General features: G+C 41.0%; 1 protein-coding gene across 1 annotated transcript; it reads left to right on the top strand.

Moving 5' to 3' along the window:
* The first annotated feature begins 70 nt into the window (after nucleotides 1-70).
* Nucleotides 71-27,431, top strand: wdr43 (WD repeat domain 43). Its single transcript, XM_034205992.1, has 18 exons — nucleotides 71-347; nucleotides 1,181-1,312; nucleotides 2,034-2,155; nucleotides 8,103-8,223; nucleotides 9,306-9,424; nucleotides 9,570-9,672; nucleotides 12,068-12,132; nucleotides 12,552-12,711; nucleotides 12,813-12,899; nucleotides 14,007-14,123; nucleotides 14,918-15,067; nucleotides 15,340-15,426; nucleotides 15,607-15,638; nucleotides 15,837-15,900; nucleotides 18,276-18,389; nucleotides 19,694-19,763; nucleotides 26,290-26,351; nucleotides 26,477-27,431. The coding sequence occupies exons 1-18, from the start codon at nucleotides 141-143 to the stop codon at nucleotides 26,621-26,623; spliced, it is 1,959 nt and encodes a 652-aa protein (XP_034061883.1). The 5' UTR covers nucleotides 71-140; the 3' UTR covers nucleotides 26,624-27,431.
* Nucleotides 27,432-27,972: the final 541 nt, after the last annotated feature.

The raw sequence follows: 27,972 nt of genomic DNA, 5'->3' as shown, positions 1-27,972 counted from the left end.
GGCAGCATGAGTCCTGCTTGTTGTCTGGCAGCAGCCAATGGGAGGGGCGGTCCTTCTGACGTGCTAACGCGCATGTGCGTAGCAGTCCACACGTGGGGTCTGTGTAATCCACGCACGCAGACGCAAGCAGCGGCTCAGAAATGGCGGCCGATGTAGGTAGCTCTTCGCTGCAGTTACCCTGCGTATTTTCACCTAAATCACGACAATACTTAGCGTTGTGTGCCCAGGATGGCAGGCTTCGCATTTGGAACACAGATAGCAAAACACTTCACCAAGAATACGTGCCTTCAGCCCATTTGAGTGCCACCTGTATCTGCATAGCCTGGGGACCATGCCGGACAGTCAAGGTACGTGAGGCCCAAGCAAGCTGCCTATGCTACTTTCCTGTTAAAGTGCACGCAATAAGACGGGTAAAAGTGTCACTTTAAAAAAAAGTATTCTCATAGAAAGCTTTGAACCTTCGCCTATGTGTTAACGCAGACGCATACATTTTTCTGACACACATATAGCGTAGCCACGTTAGCAGTTAGCTAGCTTCCAACAGCTGCGCAGGACGCACATGTTAGTCCCACATGGTAGTGAAGAAAAGAAGGACAATGTCTTACTTTTTTATTTCAGTGCGAACTAAGTCTTAGGAATACTTAAAGCGGCTCCAGTAGTCTTACCAATTATTTTCTAAGCATATATAGACCTGTTAGTACTGCAAATAAACTCGTTATTGAAGTTAGCATTAGCCCACCAAAGCGCAGTAGCGTGTGCCACCATGACACTTCTGAGTGGAGGTTCACAAAGTGTTGCCTCTGTGGCAATTTATAAAACCGTTTCACAAAAGTATATGTGTGTAGTTTATTACTAATAAATTGTATGCCAAGTAATTATGCTTTTAATAATACATGGTATGTGTTTATTATGTCCAGGATGTTTTACTCTAATTATTTCTACTACTCTCAGTAGGTTGTTGAGTAACCTCATTTGATAGCACTAGCAGTATTTGCTTTTATCAGCTTTCAATGCATTTTTGGTATAATATCAAAACAGTTATTGATGTAACAGACTGAGATTTAAATGCAAGTGAATTAATTGCAACCAAGTGATCCAAGCATGCACTATCTTTTTATAATACATAATGTTTTGGTGGATGTTTAGTTAGTTATACATGACAAATATGCTGTGTTTTCAGGAGGGACCTCAGAGGAAGAAGAGGAAATCGGAGGCAGTGCAGGAGGAGAAGGCAGACCTGTTGGCTATGGGCACAGCAGCAGGCAGTGTGCTTATCTACAGTACAGCAAAGGGAGCACTGCACTGTACACTGGTGAGTGAGACTTAAAGAACCTGTATCATGGCCTGTAAACTACTTCCTATGTTTTTCCAAGCGCAAAAGTGTATTTTATTGCCAAAATGTTGTTGTGGCATGTGAAGGACCTTTTTAATCTAAGAATTATTTTTTTGTATCAAAATATAGTTCTGTTCTGTGTTGACTTAAAAACAACATGTTGTCATCTTCACCAGCCTAAGTGAAAAACAACAAATCAGACCCAAGGAAACTCTAATGCAGTGCCAATGACTGCTATGGATCTGTTTTAAAGCTAATCGGCTTTGATTCATTAAGTTAATCATTTTATTTATCAAGATTATGTTACTGCATTTTTTTGGTGACCTGTCCAGCATGTTTACAAAGATTTGAGCAAAACCCAATCACTGGCCGGGGACATTTCTTTAACAGCTTTTATTTATTGTTCACTAGAATTTGAGCAATGTTGCTTAGTTTGACCTAGTTTGGAGGATACGAATTTTGCAAATGTTACTAGGGATACAGAAGGAGTTAGAGAAAATATATTTTCCATAACTATTCAGGTTTATGTGCTACTGTCAGGATATAATGATAGCAAATCTGAGGCAAGGCTGTCTTTGAAAAAAGTTATCAATTGTAGCTTTTAAGTGAAAGCTATATTTATTCCTTTTATTTGTGTTTAGTTTGAAAGAATAGGATACCTTGTTAACATCTAGTAACTACTGTTTTCTGTCCCTTGCAGGATGGAGGCCACAGTGGGGGAGTGAACTGTGTCCAGTGGCACCCTGAAGACGGTTTATTATACAGCGGCTCAGATGATACTAACATTGTAGAGTGGGACCTGCAGACTGGCAAGGCAAGAAGGTCAGTATTTGGTTTATAAGAAGATTATAGGAATAAGAAAAAGCCTTTAATTAACGAAAGCCATTTGTGTGATTTTGCAACTAACCTGAAGGCTGTAATCACCATTTACATGATTATTTAACTCAATTTGAATTGGCAGAAACGAGCAAATGCATACTTATTTCAAAAGAAATATCTGTCACACAATACATAAGGACTTTGACATTAGTTCAACACTTTAACCTCTTCAAATTCTGTTGCTAGTGTAAGTTTATTGTTTAATACTGAAATGGTGTCCCTATCTTACAAATTGCAACTTTTTTGTATTGTCTCCTATACATTTTACATTCTGGAAAAATAACAAATACTTTAATTATATATATATATATATATATATATATATATATATTAGGGGTGTAACGGTTCACAAACATTTCGGTTCGGTACGTACCTCGGTTTTTTGGTCACGGTTCGGTTCGGTACGTTTTCGGTACAGCAGAATTTTTTTTCACAAAACAAAACATATATATATATATATTTATTATTATTAAACTGTGAATAATGTATTCACTCAAATAAATACAAAATATAATAAAATAAACATTAAGGTGCAGCATTTCGATGAACTGAAATAATCTGTATTTGAACTTTACTGTACTAGTACTCACAAAACATAAACTATTAGTTTTGGGTTTTTAATTATTATTAAACTGTGAATATTCACTCAAATAAATACAAAATATAATAAAATGAACATTAAGGTGCAGCATTTCGATGAACTGAAATAATCTGTATTTGAACTGTACTGTACCTAAGCAGCCAGTTTGACATTAGGACTTGCTTGTCATTGTATTTTCATGTTGTTTAAAGAAAGATGAACTTGTCCACATTGCTGCTGAAAGGGCAGATCTGCTGGCACTAACAATGTCTCCTGCTGTGGAGAACACCCTCTCTCTAGGGACAGAGGTAGCAGATACAGCCAGGTAGCGCTTTGCTAACATGGCAACATAAGGATATTTGGCGTTTGTAATAGCTTTGGCTCGGTCTGAACTCTCTGCGAGTGGTGGAGGCTTACATGCTAGCGGGAGTTGGGTTTGCACTTCAGTCTTTTTTCTTTTGGTACCGGTGATATTCACGTTCGAGTGATGCCTTTTCAAGAGTGTGCAAGTTTGATGTATTGCCAGCCGCGTAACCAATGTTAGTTGAACAATGCCGACAAACAGCTTTGGTTCGGTCCACCTGTCTTTGTCCGTCATCCTTGTTCGTAACTGCAAAACCAAAATGTTCCCAAACCGGAGACTTAAATGATGCTGGAGGATTTTCTAGCTCAACATTATCTGCGTTCGTCATTAATTTTCGACAGTTCCTCAAATTACTGACTACATTTGAACGCATCCCTCTGACCCGCTCTCATAGTATGCCTCTCATCCAATGAAATGACCTGCTCGCTCTATGACGCGTTGAACACAATGTGAGCAAATTACTCTGAATGCTGCGACGCAGCACCTGAGATTACTTCCAAAAAGTTGTTCACGTTTTCAATTTTTTACGTTTAACGTTATATTCGTTCGGTACACTTCGGTACACACCTGTACCGAACCGAAGGGCCCGTACCGAATAATTTCGGTACGGGTACGTGTACCGTTACACCCCTAATATATATATATATATATATATATAACATGGAAAAAAATGTTATCTTGTTACATTTCCCCTTTATTTTGCCCACTTCATAGTTTATACACGAACCACAATGGTGTCTTATTTAACTGTCTTTTCTGAAGTGGAGGCCGACGTATCGCATACAGAGAGCCGCAATGCCAGATGAAATGGGGAATAGGAATGAATCACCTCTGAAAGTGTCTCAGGCTGTGAGGATGTGCTCTCTGTTGTTATTAAGGATAATGCTTCCAGGAACACACTTCAACTTATGCCTCTTTTAGATTTGATTGTAATTTTCTCAGAGCCTCATCTGCTGGTCCTATTACTATCAGTCTGATCAGCTATTAGCTTGTATTACAGAGCTCGTCTTTTCAAGCTCACCTTATCTTTGACCAGTACAGACACAGGCTCACTGAGAGAACAGGAACCAGACAACAGCCAACTTTCCCTTTGACTGTTTATTAGGGGTGGAACGGTATACTTATTCGTACCGAAATTATTCGGTATGGGCCCTTCGGTTCAGTACACGTGTGTACCGAAGTGTACCGAACTAATATAACGTTAAACGTAAGAAATTGAGAACGTGAACAACTTTTTTGAAGTAATTTCAGGTGCTGCGTCGCAGCATTCAGAGTAATTTGCTCACATTGGGTTCAACGTGTCATAGAGCGACCAAGTCATTTCATTGGACGAGAGGCATACTATGAGAGCTGGTCAGAGGGATGCGTTCAAATGTAGTCAGTAATTTGAGGAAATGGCAAACGCAGATAAAGTTGAGCTCGAAAATCCTCCAGCATCATTGAAGTCTCCGGTTTGGGAACATTTTGGTTTCTCAGTTACGAACAAGGATGAAGGACAAAGACAGGTGGACCGAACCAAAGCTGTTTGTCGGCATTGTTCAACTAAAATTGGTTACGCGGCTGGCAATACATCACACTCTTTTGAAAAGGCATCACCCGAACGTGAATATCACCGGTACCAAAAGAAAAAAGACTGAAGTGCAAACCCAACTCCCGCTAGCATTCAAGCCTCCACCACTCGCAGAAAGTTCAGACCGAGCCAAAGCTATTACAAACGCCAAATATCCTTATGTTGCCATGTTAGCAAAGCGCTACCTGGCTGTATCTGCTACCTCTGTCCCTAGCGAGGGTGTTCTCCACAGCAGGAGACATTATTAGTGCCAGCAGATCTGCCCTTTCGGCAAGCAATGTGGACAAGTTCATCTTTCTTTAAACAACATGAAAATACAATGACAAGCAAGTGCAGTACAGTTCAAGTACATATTATTTCAGTTAATCAAAATGCTGCACCTTAATGTTTATCTTTATTATATTTTGTATTTATTTGAGTGAATATTCACAGTTTAATAATAATTAAAAACCCAAAACAAATATGTTATGTGAGTACTAGTACAGTAAAGTTCAAATACATATTATTTCAGTTAATCAAAATGCTGCACCTTAATGTTTATTTTATTTTGTATTTATTTGAGTGAATACATTATTCAGTTTAATAATAATGAAAATCCCCAACAAAAATATTTTATGTTTTCTGATAATTTTTTCTGCTGAACCGAACCGTGACCTAAAAACCGAGATACGTACAGAACTGAAATGTTTGTGAACCGTTACACCCCTACTGTTTATAGAATTAACATCAATTGTTGACGGGTTACATGACCTGCTGCTGGTGACATTTGTCATTGTAACCAAACTGTTACAAAAAGTCGCAGTCCGCTCAAAACAAAACCATTTATTTCTCTCTTCCAACTCCACTGTGAATGATTGAACTGCTTATCCACCCCTTGCTCTCTTGTAAAACCCAGCAACTAATTGTATTCAACCCAATATGCTCCATTAAATACAGCATTGTATACAACATGATTGATCCATCATATGAGATGAATCAGACCAATTATAATGTTTTCCTCCAAACTAATTTCATGTTCACTTTTTTTTTATTATACCATTATTATAATTAGGGATGCGCCGATCGATCGGTGCTCTCTATAAAGGCCGATCAGGAGAGCCGATCACATGACGTAAAATACATGACACTCTTCTCTGTGCGCGGCAAAACAAGCTCGCCAAAATGGCTTCACCGGTCTGGCAGTAGTTTAAGGTGTCCGAAAAAGAAAATAGCGGTATGCAACATGTGTGAAGCATAAATCCTGCAGCTCCACCCGCTGTGACGGACCGGTGAGCGGAGCGACACACACACTAAGATTAGACCTAACGCACTTAGCTATTTGATCTACCTGACTTGCTCTTATCTGTATTCAGTGATGTCATCTATTGTAAATATGTACAATGGTATAACAATGTTGTGGTATTTTTTATTATTGCTTTTAGGATGTCTATCACCATCTGGCAAAGGGACTATCGATGAAAACTAGCCTTTTGGCTAATTTGAGTACTTTTACATGTTTTTAATATGTTGATTAATGTACACTTTCCCTTGTTTTAAATAAATCAATTCAATACCTCTGGAACAAGCTAAACTAGTTATACATATATTTATTCTTCACTGTCGGGTCACTCATTACTGGATCAGTGAGCTGCATGAGATACTGATGGGCTGTCGGGAGGGAGAGAGGAAAAGAGAGCGCTTAATTTCTCCCGTGTTCTTATCCAAAGTTAATGTAAACTTGAATAATGTACTTCATTTGAATGTAATAATTATGTTTGTTTGTGGACGAGCATCATGTATTGAAAAATAAATCTGAACTTTTCGATCCGTTACGATTATAAACTGAAGCAATATAAAAATGAGCCCCATTAACTGAGTTTTAAACATCACTTTAAATGGAAGATCCCCATAGCCCCCACCCACCCGATCGGATCGGAGATCAGTATCGGCCGATACTGATTTCGGCGATCGGCTCCAAAATTCCCGATCGGAGCATCACTAATTATAATACTGGAGAAACTGTACCAACACCCAAATCAGGTTAACTCCATAGTTAACTGCCAGCTGGGGTTTATTTTCCAAACAGGTCCCTGGTTCCCTTAACCAGAGGAGTAAGCAGCCATAATGCTGCATGCATTGTTCTCACATGCACTTTCCCAGGAAAGTTAAGACTACCTCATCTATTAGTTTGGCCGCTAGGACTGGGTGAAGTTCCTCTGTCCTGCCTGCCCTTTGCTGTTTAAAGTGACTAACCCGGAGGTTAGCAACAACTTTAGCTCAGGCTAACTTAAGGTGGGCTACACCTCTAGGGTGGACAATCTATTTCCATTTTATTGACAAGCAATTCCGTTTTGTCAGATTTTGTTTAGGTGAAACGGTTAACCGGTAAAGATTTGTGATGGTTAAACATGGCACTATTATTTTGTCAAAGAGGAAATGTGTTTGTTCAAACACAGGTATAAATATGTGCTGTCCAAAAAGCCAAATCAGAAGAGGCCAAAACTCCATCCCTTCTGTCCATCATGATGCAGAATGTTTTATGGTCCCTGTCATGGACTTCTTTTGGGCCAGGACTAGTGTTGGACCGGGACCAGTATACCTTATTTTACCACTAGGTGTCACACTTTACTTAGCAGCGGACCTTTCCTTTTTATCTTCCAGTGTAAAGTGTTTTTTCTGTTTTGTAGTGGTGATCAAAAATGGCAGAAATCAAAGGGGCAGAGTCCAGAATCTTTCAGAATTCCAAAAACTCTCTTTGAGACTAACTTCTAGTCCCCCCTCCCCAAAAAACACATACTTTCTAGTAAAAAAGCATTATAATTGTAATGACATTGTTTTACTTTTATCCTGATTCAAGGCAGTTGCTACCAAAGGTGTGCATTCAAACAGGACAAAACACGTGATCTAATGAACTGACACTTTACTCACAAACACTGAAATACACCAACAAGCCGTAACATTGAAGGCCCCACCATCATGCGTTTATCACTGTATTTCATCATAGACCACCTTTTCTCTGTGATATAGTGGCAGCCCAGTTAGTGGGTAAAATCATGAGCCGTAATGTCACCATGAATCCTCACTACAGCCCATTTGTGGTCTTCAAAATGCTTTTGGACAATGGTGAGAGTGTCTTTCCACTTTTCTTTCTGCGATCAGGTGGTAAATTGTATGCTGTTGAATGCAGCTGTACGATTTCAGTCCCTTCACCTTGATATAAAAAAGAAAAACAGATTACAAAACTCAATAGAGGATACTGGAGTTCAAAACAGGTGCTGCTGGTGCACGTTGGAAAATGATGTGGATTAAAATAAATGGAATCCCTTAAAGATATTGTTAGACTAAAAATAAACACAGGCACCAAGAGTACTCATGGTGTCTTTATTTGTTTACTCAGCAAGTGGAAGGCGGACCGTGCAGCAGTGACCAGTTTGAGCGTGAGCCCTGATGGAAAACTGCTGCTGTCAGCAGGTCAGATCATCAAGATGTGGGACTTGGACACCAAGGAGATTTACAGGGTGAGTGCCAGCTGAGCTACTTCATAGTTATTGATTTATTCGACTAGGCTCAAATATTATGGGCTTTCAGAAGTTACTCATACAGTTGAAAAATCCCGACCTAATGTAGTTAAAGTAAAACAATATGGTTATAAATAGGAATCCATGGTATCTGTTCATCTTTATTTTCCTTACCTTTATAAATGTCTAGCCTAATCCAAGTTATTTCTGTGTATTTATTTAAGAATGTCTTGTAGTAAAGGGCAATTATATGCCATTAAATGTATTATTATTTTTAAACACTGGAAATAACGGATTATGAGGGACAATGAGAAAATCCTACTGGCTGTCGGTACTTAAAATCTTGAGTAGGTAATTGTTTAGGTGCCTCAAGAGCATACTTGCCAACCCTCCCGATTTTCGCGGGAGACTCCCGATTTCATTGCCCCCTCCCGGTTTCCCCCCGGGGTCATGTTTCTCCCGATTTCTGACAAAATCAGATTTCCTCAGGACTGTTTCCACTCTGACTTTAATACAGCTACACCATTGTTTGGTTTCCATGGTAGCGTGTCTCTTTAGTAGCGTGCCCAACTGAAAGTCTGAGAGGGAGAGAAAGATAGTCACAGAACAAGAATGGACAACTCGACCCTCTGCTCACCCCTTTCCTGTAAAATACAGGTCCAGCCCACACATATGCTCCATCAAGGATGGTGCTACAGGCCGCAAGGCAGTGCACTTACAACTACAATATGCATATTAATCTAATACAGCTCCGGCGATCCACTAGCACGCCCCCCCCCCCCCGGGAAATGCTCCCGATTTCTGAGGTCTCAAGGTTGGCAAGTATGCTCAACAGGCTTTGGAAAAATGTGCTTATTCAAAGTTAGTGTGATGGGCTTAAAGGCACTTCATAATTTTAAAACGAAATATATTTCTGTTTCCCCTGCACTAAATGGAAATGAAAACAGAAGGACATTGTGATCGGCCATTTTGTTATGAAATGTGTAATCCTAAATCACTAATTATAAACCAGTCTAACTTGGGTCTGATATTTTCAGCAGGGGTAATTAAAATGTCCTGCTATGTCATTGGTCCCTCTGCAGAAGTTCACAGGCCACTCCTCTGCGGTGACGACCCTACGTTTTGCCACCACACGACCTCCAGACAGCAACGGTCTCTACTTCCTGTCCGGTGCTGCACACGAACGGCTGCTCAGTGTTTGGTGAGTGCTCAAAGAAAACCCAGAGACCTATTTTAATTTTGTCTTCAGTGATGCCGTTTCACCTGACATCTTTTGAAATATATTGCCGTAGTCTGCTTTTGCAGTGTGTATTTCCTCGAACTTACCGGAAATTGTCTCATTACAGGCAAGTACGGCAAGATGGAAAGGACAAGAACTCAGTGGTTTCCTTCACACTGACGGACGAGCCGCAACACATCGACCTCGTCCAGTCCAACAACAAGGAAGAGGTCAGAGTGGACAAATAACATTTAATTCATTTGGAAAAATGTATTCTAAAAAGAAGCCTTGTATGAGACGACAGGATAAAGTCTGGAAATTGGCCAATAAAAAACATAATTGGTATTGACTAATATGTTCTAATGACAAAAAATACACATTTTACACTTAAGGGAGAAAACATTGGAACTAAAGTATAAAAAAAAGTTTAGTCCTACAATCAAAACTGGACTAGAGTTTTCAACTAAATCTGAATAATACAATTTGACTAAAACTAATAAGCATGGCCTTCTAAAGAATAAGGCTATATGTGACCCGCTCTATCGAAATCAGTCGGAAGTCGCGATGGCTCATTTAAAAAATAAACGTGGATTTGTGTAAAAAAAAAGTTTTTCCGGGGTTCAGGTGTTTTTGTTTGATTTTAAACAAACAAAGTGTTGGCTTTCGGAATATGAAACTTATTTTCAAAATCACACGATAAATACATTTTCTAAGCTTGTAAAGGGAAGAACACAGCTCGCCTCTCACTCGCCACTCTGCTCTTCTACAGCGCCGCTTCCCCTCCCTCTGCTGACATTATGAATGTAAGATGTATAGTAATCATAGATAACACGGCAGGGTCCGTTACAGTTTGTTTTCATCTGATTTCAAATAAACAAAGTCTTGGCTTTCAGAATATTAAACTTGTTTTGGCAAATTCAGATGATAAATACAGCTTTGAAGCTTCGGCATAATTACAAGCGGAGAACGGAGTAACTTAACGTCACAGCAGGCATAACAACAGCCGGTGTTTCGCACGAGTATTTTCCCCGGGAAACAAACACAATACACACAAATGCAAAAATACGCACACTCTAGTGTTGCACGGTGTACCGGTACTTGAAAGGTACCGCGATACCCTGCCGTTAAAAACGGTACGATTCCTCCGTTTCATTAGTATCGGTACTTTAAGAATGACGGAGAAAAGTACTCCGGTGATAATAAGAGCCGTTTTAATAAGAGCCGTGTGTGTTCAGCGCTCTGCTTCCACTCCCTGCACTGCAGCCGTGCCTGCAGCCCCTCCCCTCTCAAGCACGCTCTAAGTCCCTCCCCTCTCTCGTGCACGCGCTAGCTGCCAGAGCATGTGAGAAAACGAGAAGCATGGCTGCAAGTGGGAGTGCAACTGCCGCTGCGTCTCGGCTTGTTGACAAAAAAGACGCCAGAAGCTAAATTTGGAAGTATTTGAGCTATATCTCTGACAGTGAGGGCAAGCCTACGGACACCACGAGGCCTGTCTGTGAGAAATGTTTTAGATCCCTGCAAACCAAGGGAGCCAACACATCAAACTTGGCTAAGCACCCGCCGACCGGAATCCAGAGCTGTTTAAATAATTTAAAGACAGACAGGTTAGCGAATGTGATATAACATAATTACATCATGCTCAAGCCCATGCCCTCAAATCTAAGTCAAACAAGTGTAATTTATTTTGTGACAAACGAACGTTTTCGTAGTTAAACGAGGCAATTAATGGCAATGATAACTGTCTAATATGGCTATCTTTTTAGCTAACTTACCAATGTGGCTAACATCTGCAATATACATTTTGTCAATAATTATTTATATTACTGTATTATTTGTATTACTGTTAATAAAATATTTTAAAAATATATATTTTATAAAACAAAAAAGTTGTTTGAGATGATGATTAATTTTATTTAATACGAATTCTTGTCATTTATTTTGTTTATTGTTCTCATTGTTTAAAAGTTTGTGTTATGGTTCTGGTTCTGGTGTGAAATAAAGCCCCATAATTACATTTAAGACTGTTTCCCTTTTTTTAAGAAAAGTATCGGTATCGAAACCAAAATGTTGGTATCGTGACAACACGAGCACACACGTACACACACTCGCGAGCTTCCCCCAGACCAGTAATCCAAACGAAAATATCTTCCCTCCGTACTATTTTGATAATTTGCTAATAATTTTAATCAATCAGATCGATGGATTCCAGAGAAGAGAAAACTTTGAAGGCCTTTTTCTCAAAATGATGACTCGGTGACAGTCATTATATAATGTGACATATTTTGCTTAATATTTGGAGTAGAACAACAATCCTGATATCATTAGAAAGCTAGGAATCTCCTCTTTCAACAGTTTATACAACTCAAAATGTGCCTTCGGGTCAATGCGACTGATTTCGATAGAGCAGGTCGTAGAGCTGCCAAAACTAACGCTGCGCTACATGTAGACTAGGATTGTAACCATTACATTTATTTGAAAAGAGCTTGAGATTTATGCTCTTGCTTCAAGCTCTGCTAAAGTGTTCCTCCCTGTGGTGTAATTATGTTGGAGCTATACAGACACATTTATGGCCTGTTAAGCAACCTATTTACTTTATCCAAATGTTTGTTTGTTTGTTCTACACAGGCGGTGAGGCTGGCAGTGGTGTGTAAGGATGGGCAGCTGCATCTGTTTGAGCACTTTTTAAATGGGTAAGCCCTTAAAGCACTGTATACAGAACTAGGCAGCATATGGCAGCGCAAGGTAACTGTATGAAACATTCAAGCCCCTAGGAAAGCAATTACCTTTTCGTTTTTAGAGACATTTTGCATTCTACTCGTACAAACTTTTTTTCTGTTCATACTATAAACCAAACATTTAAACAAAGCAAGCTGGCGCAGTCAAACACTTTAAACCTGTATAGTTTTTATGCACAGCAGAACCTCTTTAAATAATATCTTCACTTGCTCACATTGGGTGTGTTTGCTCCCTAATGGCTGTTCAGGGACAGATCAGGAAGCATTTACGTCTCTACTTCTAAATGTGTTGAATACAAAATGTAATTTAACAGATTGTAATCAACATCGTATACTAGCCGCACTCAAGGCCTGTTAAATGTCTGTCCCCACAGTCCCTGTAAGAAGCCGCTGTCGCCCTCGTGTTCAGTTCAGATGTCGGACACAAAGGACTCACCTGTGCCAATCCCACTGCTGGCTGCCGCCCTGACCGCCGACAAACTGTCCGTGCAGCTGGCCTACGGGAACCACCTGCAGCCGGTGATGGAGAGAGTGGTGAGTACACGGGAGACTTTGTTTTAAATCATCTTTGGTATCTTCCTAGAAATGTTGGTCGGCCGAACTGTCTGCTTACCTGCCATGCTTTGCCCTCCCAGGAGATCAACACCGCAGAGAGACACATCTGTTTGACCCGGGATGTTCAGACCAGCTTGTCCCTTACCATGGAGACCAGCATATCCAAGGTAACAATCAAGTCGTCCTTTTCATTCTGAGTCAAGAAGACCAAGTTAACCTGGGCATGATCTCCAGACCTTTTAATCAGTGTTCCCGTGGGGTCTTAAAAAGTCTTACATTTGATCATCTGAATTTAAGGCCTTAAAAAGGTCTTAAATATGACCAAAAAAATAAGAAAGGTCTTAAATATGATTTAGAAGGTCTTAAAAATGATGGGATTTGAAAGGTACTTCTGTGTAGCGATCGCGTCTAAATGTGTTTTGGGGGAAATGTCCGGGCTGCAAAGTAACCAGTACGGTAAGAGCCTTTCAGTTCCCCCCAACAATCTGTATTGAAATATATCAACATGGAACCAGTAATCACTAACTTTGTTTCTCCCGGCCCCTTATTGGAGAACACCCAGCTAGTAACCTAGCAACCAAGCTTCAGCTAGCGGCAGTCAGAAACTCAGGTATCTTCTAATCTACTTACAAATAAATATGGGGAAGTGTAAGTTCAATTTGGTTGGAAAACATCGAATTTAGTGCTTGGTTGAAACCAGTGGAGGGAACGTGTTTGAAGCCCGCTGCAAAATAAATTATACATTTTAAATAAATAATATCAAAATAATAAAAACCAATAAACAAGATCAACAAATATTTGAGCGCACTTCCACAAGCTACTATGATAAATAAAAATAAATTAGACTAAAATTAATTGGATCAAATATGTTCTAGTGCACTGTCACAACCTAGCAAAGCAACATAATGTTGTTTTCGTAATTGTGGCAGGCCAAAATCGTAATTGCGATTAAAATATGATGAATTGCACAGCCCTAACACACACACACACTTTTTGTCTAACACGCTAACACAGTTCTGTGCTGTTATGTTCAGTCATTGTTCTTATTTTGAACATGAATACATTTACTTTGTAAGTCATTATGGGATGTATTTCTTCTTTCATAGCAATTTTCCTTCATACTTTCTTGCTGTGAAATAGGTCTTAAATTCTATTCAAAGTGGTCTTAAAAAGTCTTAAATTTGAGTTGGCGAAACCGGCTGGAACCCTGTTAATGGTCTATTTTCAATCCTGTGACTGAAGATGAAAAGCTGACATTCTGTTTTGTGTTCCAGGTGAAGACCCCTATTGTCAACAACAAGAGCAAAGTGCTGGTGCCAGGGCTCCCTGGCCACCAGGCCCCAGTCAAAGGAACATCAGAGAAGAGGAAAAAAGACACAGACACCAAAGAGGTGGGTCCAGTATTCAGTGCACCTTTCTCACTCTGCTGGCTTTATGGCTCTGCCTCCAAACAAATAAACACATCACATGTCACTTGTTAGACGCTTTTATCCAAAGTGACTTACATACTCGAAACTGTGGGAAATCCCCACAGGAGCAATTTGGGGTGAAGTGTCTTGCCCAGGGACACAACAACATGGCGTGGGGTTTGAACCTGAAACACAATTTGTCAACCAAAATGCTCCAGGGTTTCCATTATAGAAACCCTTTAGTAAAATATGTCTTAATATGTAATCAAATGGGCACTGTTTTAACTGTAACATCAGTGTTCTTGGGCACAATATGTCTTCATTGGTTCACTCTTTTTCACATCTTGAACATGTTAATTTCTGACTTTAGTTTTAGTTTTCTTCAAAATGATGGCAAATAAAGTCTCACTCGGACAGTATCAGGATATGATGCTGTGGAATTTCAAAATTAAAGTCAAACATGGGCTGTGATCCCTCTATACTCTTATTTTAACAAAAAAATCATATTGGAACAATTACACACAATTACGGGTTAAATCAATCCGTTATATTTAGGAGAAAATATCGAGACATACATCATAGCCTTAACATATCGCTAATCATGATCGCAAAGCACTACCACTTAGTAACAACTCACTCATTCATCCTAAGCATAGTATTTTATTTCTGCATGCTTTCAACTAGTGTTGTGTTGTTGGTGTTAAACCTGGGAAAGTCAATACATTAAGTGTGTGTTGAGATTCCTGTTAATCTAATACATCTCTGTTCTCCTACAGATTTCAATAGTAGAGCGACTCGGTGAGATCGATCTGTCTACAGTCCCCAGCGAGAAGGGGGCTCCTAAAGGGACGGCCTCTCTACAGACAGACAACTTTGCAGTGCTGCTGGTGCAGGGCCTGGAGAGCAACGACGCCAGCATCCTAAATGTAAGAGTCTGAAGACAAACACGGGTTTTGAGAAATGGAAATACCAAAGTGAATGCCTTCTGTTGTTTTTCCCCACAAATTTGAAAAGATGATTTTAATTTGGAATTTGTTTAACTCGATCACAAATAGATATTTTTACACCAAGGCTGATTGTTTATTATTCAGAGTTCAAACTTGTACAAGCTTCTACAATTTCCTGGATGTTCAGCTCATCTCCGTTCAAACACAAGCCTCTACTTTAAATGTGTCAAATCTTCTTTCCTCTACCACAGAAAGTTTTTCAGACTCGTAAAGAGATGGTGATCAAGAAGACGGTTGCTCGGTTACCCCTCCCTGCTGTTTTACCCTTGGTGGAGGAGGTGAGGTTTAATTTTCTTTCACATTCCTTTTTGACACATGCCAAGGCTTTTTTATCCTGTCTTCACCCTTAACCTGCCCAGATCTTCTGTCCCCGTCACCATTTTTCAAGTGAAGCTGTTAACTCTCTGCTATGATTTACTGCAGTTTTTGTAATCGGCTCTTTATCTCCTCTCCTGTAGCTCACAAAGAGGCTCCAAGGGCACCCTTTCACGTAAGTTGGCGCCTGACAGATCAACTGTCAGCATTTAATTGGTTTCAGTTGACAGTGTTTGACCAATGCAGACCTCGCTGTTTGTGCTGCTGCTTTTGTACTTATCCATAAAAAACAATGAGCCCCATCATGTGGATATACACAATCATGCAGTTCTGGGCCCCACTTGACAGCTTATGAATGTGTTCCTTCCTACAGGGCCGTTCTAATGGTGCGGTGGCTCAAGGCTGTGCTCATGCACCACACATCATACCTGGCATCGGTGAGTCCGCTTTCCCAGCATCACATTATGTCTGTAATGCTTATGTGCAGCCACCACACCCCAGATTCTTGCGCTTTCTTTGGTGCAGGGATGCGTACCTTTGTAAAACAACCCAGGAATTAGCATGGCAAGGGCTCCCTCGACAAAAAGCCAATCGAATATTTGTATTGGACATTGGAATATAGCAGAAAATGAGCTCCTTGACTAACAAACGTTTATCATAACCAGGGGTGCACATAACTGGTACGCTTGCCCGGCAAACATCTGAAATGCGTACAGTCACTTGTCTCACTAAGCGCATTTGCGTACCGGCGGACTAGTGAAGCATTTCCAGAAGGCGCTTCGATCACTGGACGACAGAGCCGGTCGCCGTGCGCACAGACGGGGCTGCTGTTAACGTCGGTGTGTAAAACAGAATTGTGCCACAACTTCCACTAGCGCCCACCTCCCGTCGACGTTCAATACATAACACACTTAAGGCTTTCCCCCACCTGAACACTGCATAATGTGACTCCCTTTAACCTGTTAAGCCCGAGAGCCTCCTGTACAGGGGGCTTAGGGGTGTTTTTTCACAAAACTGTGTCTCAGGGCTTCTTAATATTTAAAAACCTAATGTGTCATACCCATTTAACCGGAAGAAACTCGGCTAATTGACAATACGAATCATTTTTACCAAAACAAAACACAAGTCTCACAAGAAGCGTCTAAATTAGCCCTGAGCGGGGGTTGAGGTGACGTGCAACAACATTAACCTTTCTGTTGGTCGCTTGTTAGCAGACCCTTCACGCGATGGCAGAGCGAACAGGTACAGGTACAGGCAGGGTCCATAATGATAGCCCTATAGTTTAAATCTACTACCCACACATGAACATATGGAAATGGGTTACTATTTTAAAAAAATGAATGTATTTAGGAACCTATCCATGTGATTTTTAGTGGGGGTCGACCTCTATCCTCTCGGGGTCCGGGGGGGCATGCCCGGTAAGATTTTATTTTTTATTTTGGAGTTAAATGCATCAATCTGGTGCATTTTGAGGGGGAAATAAAGAGACTAGATCTATGGAAACACCTATATGAAACAGAACTGTATACATTTCCATAATCATAAAATCATGGCCATAACCAATAACATACCATTTCCAATATGAAAAAAACACTGAAACTTGTTTATTAATTTATTTTTGGTTCATTTATAGTTGTGAGTGTGTCTGTGCTCCTGAATCAGCCTCTCCTGTCTCCCTCATCTCCCCCTGCTCCTCTTTGAGGCAGCAGCAAAGACTAGTTTTCTCTCAACAAGTTTTAAAAGTGTATCTTACCTTTTTTCACCTAGTTAACTTTTTATTTATTTATTCATGCATATTTTACTAATCACATTACATTTCATTTAGCTGACGCTTTTATCCAAAGCGACTTATAATGACCGATTACAGGGACATTCTCCCTGGAGTAACTAAGGGCTAAGTGCCTTACTCAAGGGCACACTAGTGGTGGTGTTCCTGGCGGGATTTGAACTCACAGCCTTCCGATCTTCAGCCCACCTCACTATCCATTAGACCAATCACTACCCTCTCAAATGGAAATATGTGTTTACATAAATGGTGACCACACCGTTTGAGACCCACTGAGAACTTAGACTAAGTTAACTATCTAAACACTCAGAGAGTCCTTTACCTCACCTGAGCTGAGGTTATCCCGAGCTTGAATGACACACAGAGACCAATCAAGGGCTTTGATTTATGATCTGTATGACAGTGGCCATGTCGGCAGGCCACATCATGTGGACAGCCAGTCACCCTGTGTGAGGCAGGCCACTTAACAGGCCAGAAGGAGGCGAGATCAGAGCAAGGGAGCGAGGGATCATTGTCCACAAGTTAATCGATCGCAGATGGCGTAGTGGTCACGGACGAATAAAAAAAAAATTGTATAAAACAAACAAAACTAAATGAGTCGCGAAATATACTTGGGCGGCCGTTAATATACCTGGACGGCCCGCCCAAGTATAGTCTGTGTGGAAACCCTGACATTTTATTTATGGTATTATTTCCACATATTTCTCTCCATTCTTCCTTCTGCCAACGGTGTCGCAGTTTCTCGTCTCGCCCGTTTTTGTGCTTAGTGCGTACGCATGGGTTAGAGTTTGCGTGGAGGACCGCACATTTTCCCGTCAAGTTAGTATTTTATAAATCGCAAACATTGCGTAGAAACTGCCGGACGTTATTTTTTGAGCGTATATCCCTTTATAAATGAGGCCCCAGGGCTTAACAAGTTAAAAGTTTGATGTAGGAGTTGAGCTCGACACATCACACGGTTCTTGTTTCAGTTTTCTGCTGCCGAAACGTTTTTAACTCTGACTGATCCATCTGTTATCCCAACAGCTGCCAGACCTGGTTACCCAGCTGGGAGTGCTTTATCACATGATCGAGAGCAGAGTGAAGATGTTCCACAAGCTGACCAAGCTGCACGGGAAACTCTATCTCCTCATGACACAGGTAGGTGTCGACAATTACAGAAACAACAGCCGTTTCTTTGCTTTTAAATGACTCAGGGATGTTTAAGGTGTGAATTCACAGGTAGGTAAGGCTTTGATTGTGCCTCAGTCCCACAAGAGGCGCTTTCACACTGCGGTACTTTTCCCACAAAGGTTCATGTGAACTTAGTTCATGTGAACTTAGTTCATGTGAACTCTTTTATCGCGTTCACACCAAAAAGAGCCGGTACTAAAATTAGTTCATGTGAACCTTTTTACCCCCTCGAAAGTCCCTGCTAGAGAGCAGGGACTTTCGAACGGCTCTTTTGTGAGAAAAGAGCTATATTTCTGATTGGCTGGGCGGATTGCAAACCACGCCCCGTAAAACTACCAACAAGTTTTGTGAAGCCGCCATTTTATTATCCTCGCATTAGCATTATTAGCATTAGCCCAGCGCAGAAACGCAGAGAGACTAACTTATGGCAACACAAAATAAAACATGGGAGCGGTGGAGATGAGGAGGTGTCGGCGTTCTGGTGATTTACTCGGAAGGCTTCAGTAGAAGCTGCTGGGAGTCCCAGCAGCTTCTACTGAAGCCAGTCCCTAACTCCGGGGACTTCCGGCCGGGGACTTTGGGCGGCAGTATACGCCGTGAAGTGGTTTGCGGCCTGCCAGTAAACCCAAAGCAGAAGAAGAAGAAGTGACGTCAGCGGCTTCATTTGCCTAATCCTCCCCCAAGGACTTTTTCCAGTGTGAACGCGATCTGTACTTAGTTCATGCGAACTAAAGAGTTCACATGAACTAAGTTCACATGAACCTTTGTGGGAAAAGTACCGCAGTGTGAAAGCGCCTAAAGACAATAGTTTTGAAAATGCAAAGTTGATTCTGTAGCCTTGTGCTAAAAGTTTTTCAGTCCCCATTGCCTGGACTGGAACAATCTGTTGATGAAAGTGGACAGGATTATTTTTCTATGCCCCTTACATTTGCATCACAACCAAAATGCACCTGTGGATTTTACAAAGACGAAAACCTACAGGGATTATTATCAATTTGCATAATGCATAGTTGACAGCGTCTGACCTTGTTGAGAAGGCAGGTAAAAAGTCATGTTTCCTTAGAAATACACAATGAATTCAAGGACATTTGGATGTATATTGTCACTGTCCAATTCCATAATATACACTGAGCTACAGAAAACGGCAGTGCTGGGTAAAGGTGCATTCTAACACATCTTGAAAACAAAGTGCATTTTGCATTAGTGCTGATGAGTAAAAAAAGTCTACAATTCTTTGAATCTCTAATGGCAATCTTCCCTTTTACCACTAGGTGGCGACAAGTGACAGCAGCAACACAGTGACAGAGGTTGACCACACAGCTAAGCTGGTGTATGAAGAAGGTGAGTGTTTCTGTTGTGTCCCTTGTTCTCTTCACTCTTGACTTGTGGCCCCAGCAGCCTTTGTTCTTTAAAACTTTCCTTAACCCTCTGGAGTCTAAGGGTATTTTCTCGATTTTTAGATGTTTTCTTAAATCACCTTTTTAAATGTATTTCTTCTAACATGGCACCCCATGTGTTACATATGAAAATGTTCAGGACAATCTCTGGTCTTGCTATATATGCATATTACTCACCTGAGAGCACTGTTTGATGAGATAAGTAGCTCAAAAGCTTAAAATTTGACATCCGATTTTCGGAAAATCTTCAAAACTCTTGTGAAAACTCATGTGATCGAATTGTTTTGGTGTTTTAGATTTGGTTACCAAAGTCCTAGGATCACAAAAGCAGTGAAAAAATCGAATCGAATTTTGAGTAAAATAGGTGTTTATCACTCTACTTTCACCACAGCAAGGACTGAGATACATTAGGACTGAATAATGACTTCATATTACATACCAAGGTTCATGTGATGTATACAAATTGAGCATTCAACCTTTTTTTTTTCAACCAACAATTTATTATAAATATGTTTTTTTCAACCAACTATTTATATAAATATAAGAAACTGGAAAATCTAACTATTTACAATATTGAACATCATAACTTTCAACCAACTCTTCATTATAAATGTCAAGACAGTGTCAAGGTCTTTGTCTGTCTTCCAAGACAGTGGGTCTGGCTGCTGTGTGGGTGGGGTGTACAAGTGCTATACGAGACCTCCTTGCTGGCTGGGTTGAAGGTGATAGCTGTGGTGGAGCCTTTGTGCTGAGGTGTATCTTGACCTGGTGGCAGCCGCAGATGGAGGTGGAGGCAGCTGGAGTGATGCTGGTCTGCTGGTCCTTGGTGGTGATGGCTCTGGTGAAGGCCCTTGAGCCACAGTCGATCTTGACCTGGGGGCCGGCACAGATGGTTGTTGTGGCTGCTGAATAAACGCCGCCTGTGGGCCACTAGGCCCAGACAGCTGTGAAACATCTCTGTAAAACAAATTAAAATGTAGGACAATAATTAAAACTAATTTCATTGAAATAAAGTTCAAGTAAAATGTTGCAGGATTTCAGGTTCTGAGGCTCTATCTTCACTGCTGCTAGCGGAAAAAATCTCTAGCGAAGTCGGCAACTGTAACGTTTTTTTTAGCCATTTTCTCTGTCTCTCTCTTTCTCCTCACTAAAGGAAACTGATGGGAGACACGTGGTTTATGTTTTTTTTTCTTGGTGGGTAGGCCCTTAGTGATTTCTCGATGTCCATTGGTCATTTCAGACCATGATGGCTGCCGGCCGAGATTTCCTTGACGGACACACAAATCCACCAATCCCACACAGTGTAAAGTCAAGCGGCTTTGAGCGGCCATATTGGCTGCTGTGCCCTGGTTACAGTCTCACAGGAGATACCGCTGGAAAACTACTCTTCCAGCGATTCCGCGGATATCTGAATCATATTTCTACTCCTTATAATCGAAAATATATGATTAATTACGTAAAATGATGCGCGTCCACCGACTCCAGAGGGTTAAAGGGGACCTATCATGCAAAATGCACTCTTGTACGTCTTTTATACATGAATATGTGTCCCCGAACTCACCAAGTGTCAGAAAATACAACCCTCTCTCTTTTCCTCTATACCCAAATCTCAACAAAAAAAAGGGCTGTAACGGACCTGAAACAGACTGATCCAGATTTTAATTATTTCCTACGTCACAAAAGGGGTGCTCCGCTTATTGGTCAATTCTCCACCTATCGGGAATGAGAGGTTGGGCCACAGACGGCCATTGCCGCTGGAAAGCGCTGGAGACGCTGTAGTACATATGCCAGGCCTGTAAGTGGCGCTGTAGTCTGCCACAAAAGCAGCAAAGATTTCCCTTGCATGGTTGCCCTTCTGTTTATTCTCTGCTGTGGCTCTTTTTCTCCCTCTCCGAGGGAAGCGTTTGCGCCTCCTGCTTTAAAACAAATGAATAATGACTCGCTGCACATTATCCCGCTTATTACATGGCCACATTCTTAACAAAGTAACGATATGACTCCCAATATTAATTGAAATGCTTTTATGGATTTAGAAAATGATTTAAAAAAACAGTTGTTTATGTATTGATTTAAATTGACATGCATCCGCTAAGAAAAATAGTCCGTTGTTACTGTTTGAACTAACGTAGCAACGGCAGGAAGTGCTTCGATAGCGTTTTTGAGGAGCTTTTTGATTACAGATTTGAAAACATCGTTGCTTGCTTTAAAAGTAGCACACTTCATGATGTCAGACCTTGGAAAGTATCTAGATATCCCTGCCCTAATGCCAAAGTAACTGGCAACTGAATATATGTCGCCGTTTGATGTATATGTCTGGACCGCTGCGTAAAAAGGAGGGTTTCTGCCCCATTACTTCTCTTCTTACTTCTATAAGAAAAAAAGATCTCTTTTTCTCCCCCTCAGCCTAGCAGCTGATCTCAGAGCACGCTCCCCTCTCCTGCAGGGGGGAGTGGGTCAGCTGCAGCTCACAGAATCAGCCCTTGCAAAAACAGCGCTGGAAAGAGCAAATAGAGCAAAATGAGGCATGGCTAAAATGCAGGATCTGTTTGGTGTTTTGAAAAAAAAAATACTTTTATATACTTTATATAGGTATGGCCCTACAATATATTGTTCAAATGAGCGGAACAACAAGGCCCTGCTCTGTTCATTCTTCTCATTTCTCATTACCGCACTGTATAAGACGCTTTATGTACCACGTCGAAAATTGGCTTTCATGAAATTAAGCTGCGCTTTGAGGTCCAATACTCCTGTCGGCGGGCCAGGATGTAAAGGTTTCAACAAAAAAAGTTCATGATGGGAGCTGATGAACGTGAGGCTGCTGCTGGGCTTATCGCAGGTCCAGTGAGGGAATCTGACAGGGAGTTGTCAGTATAGTCAGTCAATGAGTGATTTAAATTCAGGTGCAAACAACACTTAATGCGCTCTAATAGTACAGGTTGTTGCATGTGTAGGTAGCATGAGTCTCACACTGATGTGCCATACTGCGGCATGAGCCGGAACAATTAGAGTAGCTGCGAAAATATCTGTCAGAATACAGGATTAGATTTAGGCCTTTCAGGTAATGGGGCTCCCAGATAGGAAATTGGACATGTTACAGAGAAACTAATTGTCTGCGAGCGCTCATAAAGCATTGCTACTCATTATGAACATTCTCAGTGTGTCAAGCTATGCCGTGCTTGGTCCTTTTTAAATTTGACGGAACAGCGCCTGGAAAGTCTTGAATTTGATGTTTAAGGAGCATACTGCAACATTTCTTTTTTTTACTCCAAATCTCATTAAGTTGATGGCTCTCTTACGATAAAGGAAAAGGCTCTACGGTTGACATGTTTCATCCCTATTGTAGTCCTGCCACTTGACTTTGAAATGAAAGTCTGTACATGTTATGTTGGTGAAATGCATCTTGAATTGTCAATTAGCCTGCTTGATGTAATTTCTAAGGAAGAAAAAAATCTCAACTGCTCTGAGTGTTCACATAAGCGAGCGGTCTCTGTTCATTATGTAGTGTTCAGCTTTATTCTACATGTCCTCTTGCATGCATAAACTAAAATCTTGTTTTGTATATTTATTATTAAACAATTTCATTGAATAAACGACAATTTAATGCTATCAAACATTTCTTATCCTGAAAGATAACGTGTAAGACTGAATCATGATGTATAACAAGAGTCAAACACAACTAGGGTTGCAAAGGGGCGGAAAGTTTCCATGGGAAGTTAAGCTGGGGAATTTTGGAAATATTCGATGCAAAATTAAACAAAAAACATGACATTTCAACAGATTTTTTTTTAAAGTAGAACAGAACAAGTTTTAATTATTCTATTGAACAATTATTTGTTTCATTGAAGAACGAAAACAGGAATGTTGAGTTAAATATTACTCATCCCCCCCAACCCCACTCATTAAAAAATGAACAAAAATGCACCCCATCCAAAAATCCCCACAAAGTCCCATTCAACATGTTGAATGAAAAGAGCCCCTCTCCCTCCAAAAAGTTCCATCAAACAAAAGCAAATCTTCCTTCAAGCAATCCTCTGCATTTTTGCTTAAACCCTTTCAGTTAATGGGCTCTTCCTGGGCCTCATCAACATCCAACAACATGTCCACTTCCTCAACATCAAACTCTTCCTCTTCCTCTTCAGTGGCACTGTCCAGCCTTGTTGAGGATGGCTCTGTGTCAGGCTCAAAGAGCCTTAGGTTTGCCCGAATGCCAACCAGTTTTTCCACTCTCACATTTGTTAGCCTGTTGCGAACCTTTGTGCAATAGCATGGATATTCAAGTGTACTTGAATGGCATCTGTTTGTTTTAGTCAAGATTAGGGATGGGTATCGTTAGGATTTTATCGATACCGGTACTGCTTATCGGTATCGGTATTTTTCGATACTCTTATCGATACTTTTCAATAATTTGGTGCTCAAAATTATAGACATGAATACAAGATGTGAAGATTAAACAGTCATTTTATTGACAGAAATAACTGTATAACTTATACATTAGCTTCTCAGAAGCAGACAAAAATAAATAAAATAACTTAAAGGGGCCTGGCTCGCCCTATCATGCTTTTTGGGGTTTTCCCTCGGACAGAGGATGAAAAGAGGCATTTTTTGAAACATTTTTTAACATTTGTAAATCAGTTACATCTTCATCCAGAAGATGATATGAAGAAATTGGTAAAAAGGCTAAGATGGCAAAAAGATAAAGGCGAGTGCGTATATTTATTATTCTGGATTGTACTTTTAAATCAACACAAAATAAATGATGCGTCAAAATGTGTCTGAAGGTTTAAACATAGAACAAAGTATTTGAGCTTAAAATATGTCAATTCCTAGAAAACCACCAACAATTGCTGAACCATACATTGAAACGTTGACCTTTAACAACATTTAAATGCAGTTTTCCAATTCACAATGACATCTGTAAGTTTAACTGGTTTATAAAGCATTCAATGAAAGGCCAAATTATTATAGGTGTAGGAGCTCACATTAATACACTGTCAGTGTTAATAAACTAAAAAAAGACAAGGCGATGTGCCTGCAAGACTTCACTCAGGTAAACAAAACATATTACCCGTGCGCAGCAGCTAACCTGCCTGCGAGCCTTCGCTCAGGTCACCTTTTCACACGGCGCGGCTGAAGCCCGCTAGCAGTATCGTTAGCAGCCACATTGTTTAGGCTGTCAAATACGCTGCACCGTTTTCAATGAGTGTCCCGTTTGCAAATGCTTCATTAAGTTGCTTGTGTTACGGCCCGTCCACACAGCGGCGTGTGTTGACGCTTGCCGGCGGGCGTGTCTGACACTCGACCAACAACCAATCACTTGAATCTCCCGCCCCAGAAACACAAGCACGCGGTTTGATTGGCTAGAGCTTGTACTGGCATATGACTCGATTGGCTGACGCCTCCGTCGAGGCGTCAAAAGTTGAACATTGCTCAACTTTTGAAGCGAACAACGCCAGCAACGCTCCACGTCGCTTCCCAAAATGCAGTTCGGCTAAAAGTGACGTCACCCCATTCAAAGTGAATGGGCAGAAGCCTTGGAAGCTTCAACGCACGCTGCTGTGTGGACGGGCCGTTACCCCCTTTACAAGCAACTAATTGAGTACATAGATTGCACCTTGCACTATCGCCACTACATTTTTTAAAGTGCACCCAGACCTTCGATCGCTTCGCTCTGTCCGCCATGCCTGCGGGAGTCTCACAACAATAATAAGAGCACTGTTGAGAGAGATGACGAGTGGCATTTACAGTGGCCAATCAGAGGGGTCTCAAACCGGATACATCACACGAGATGAGGGTTCCCAACCAACCAGAATGGTTTAAAGTTAAACTAAGGAAGTAGACGTAACAGATATACCGATAGCAGCACCGTTTGTCCAGCAGCTTAACGGTATACCGATACCGTCCAATCAGGTACCGGTATTGACTTAGTACCGGTTCTCGATACCCATCCCTAGTCAAGATTATGCTAAAATATACTTTCCCCAACTATATTTAAGTTCCCTATGAAGAGCCAACCTTCAATTGTGAAAATTCCCAGTTTATTCCCGTTAATTCCCATGGAAAGTTTCCATCTTTGAAAATTCCCGGAATTTTGCAACCCTAAACACAACCACTGACTGTTGGTACTCAAAATCTTCTCATTGAGTTGTAAGGTGTAGGCTTCAGAAGCTCTTTTTTTAAAAGTATTTTTTAAGCATTTCTGTAAATTCTGAGTAATTGTGAAGGGTGGAATATATTCGCATGATTATTTTTTCTTTTTTGCTAGCACAAAAAGTGAACAAATAACATCTGCACATTGGCATCAGAATTGGTGTCCCCGTTATTGTATTGAAATGCAAATATCTGCCATCTCTCGCATGATATTTATTTATTAAGTGAAAGCACATAAGGCTTTTTGTTTTCTCATGTTGAGGTTGTACCAGCATTGATGTAGTGGAGATGGTTTTACAGCAAATGGATTTGTTTCTTTACAGAATCATCTGACGAGGATGAGGCCTCTGGTGACGAAGCTCTTCGTGATGACGAGGACTCTGATGTAAGTCACTCAGATCTTACAAGTGTCTATAAAGACTGTTAATGTTCACACCCAAACTGCAGACAGTTATCAGGCTGTGCATTTTAAAATGAGCACTAAGATTAATTTGTTGTGGTCCTTCTCAGAACTGGGAAGAGGACGAGGTGCTGGAGAAGATGGAGGAGGAACAAGTGGACAAGGACGAGGAAGAGGGCGACCCCGACATCAGGAGAGACTCCAAAGAGAACGGAGAGGAAGACATGGAGCACGGGAACGAGAGCGAAGAGGAGTGAGGCGCAGAACAAGAAACACACGATCATACACAAACGGACCTGAAAGCGTTATATATATACTTTCATTTTATTTTCTTCGATTTTATTATCTGAACCAAATGTGGTTTTACAAAAAAAAAATCAAGGGACATGTGCTGTTGCAACGTGGGTGGCCCAGACCCCCAGCCCCCCTTCCACCTCCCTGTCTTTTCATCAGAGGAACAGATGCAGCAGTAACATTCTGCAGAATGATAATTGATGAAAGTTCCCTCAGTCTGCATCCCAGCTCTGACACCTTAGCGTTCATAGAGACGGAAAATATAATTTCCCGGTGTTCCATTTAGCCTAAACTGCATTCCAAATTTGATGTTATGTATTAAATAGTTATTATGGTATATTGTATGAGCAGCTTTACAGTAGAAAAGACGGATGTGTTGATTCTAAGAACTCTGGAACCCGCCTTACTGACTCGAACGCAGCGCAGGGTGCAGCTGGGATGCAGGCTGTTTGTTGTACAGAAGACTGCTACATCATGTCCCCACACAATGTAAATCTGTATGTACAGTGAAGTGTTTGTACGAACTCTTCCCTCTACACTTAACCCCCCTCCCCAGAAATGCTTGGGATTAAATGAACTCCTGTAAAGTCTCTTGTTTATTTTTTTAATTCCGGATTTGTTGCAGCATCTTGTTTTAAATGTGTTCTGTAACTTTGTACGTATGATACCCGGGCATGTCCACTGCCCTGGACCCTTAGTCAGTGACGGCAAAGTAAAAGAAAATGTGAACGTGTGAAAATAAATAGGTAAATAAATGGGTTTTCAAACGGCTCGCTCTGTCTGATGAAGTGGTGGGGTGGCTTCAGTGAGAGGTAAAATAATCTATTCTGATTTTTTTGGGGTTTTAACTTTCTCCAGTGTGTTGTATAGGTGGTTTAAATGGTCTGCAAAGGTTTAAATCCCAAAGTTCCCTCCAGAGGGAAACTTCTCCATTAGAACCTCAGGGATGCAAACTTGTCACCTTTCGGTGAAATTTGCCGTTTTGAATCCAAAACAGGTCGTGTGTGTGATTCATGTAGATCTGCAATACTAATATTTTTGGGGTATGGGGGGGTCTGGGACCCGGAGTAATCTGCGGCCGCGAGCTGTTATGTGCCATCATGACACGCATGGTGTTTTTTCAAATATACTATAATGAAGCCCGAGCTGTGTGCTCGAGTCTTTCTGCTCATCGATGTATAATAAGGCTCTGCTCCTCCGCGATGATGGTCTAGCTTCAGCAGCTACATTACCTACGGGTGCGTTCGTTAATATTAACTGTGGACCGGAGTCACTGGCACAGACTGGACCACTGGTGAACAGCTGTTAGAAC

Source organism: Gymnodraco acuticeps, unplaced genomic scaffold, assembly GCF_902827175.1.
Source record: "Gymnodraco acuticeps unplaced genomic scaffold, fGymAcu1.1, whole genome shotgun sequence".
NCBI lineage: Eukaryota > Metazoa > Chordata > Actinopteri > Perciformes > Bathydraconidae > Gymnodraco > Gymnodraco acuticeps.
Note: the sequence above shows the minus strand (reverse complement) of the source record. Positions and strands in the feature narration are given on the sequence as shown.

Coding starts and splice junctions, on each gene's coding strand:
- wdr43 (XM_034205992.1), top strand. CDS start 141: ATGGCGGCCGATGTAGGTAGCTCTTCGCTGCAGTTACCCTGCGTATTT. Junction 12,133..12,551: donor TTTGAGCACTTTTTAAATGG/GTAAGCCCTTAA, acceptor CTGTCCCCACAG/TCCCTGTAAGAAGCCGCTGT. Junction 14,124..14,917: donor AAGACACAGACACCAAAGAG/GTGGGTCCAGTA, acceptor GTTCTCCTACAG/ATTTCAATAGTAGAGCGACT.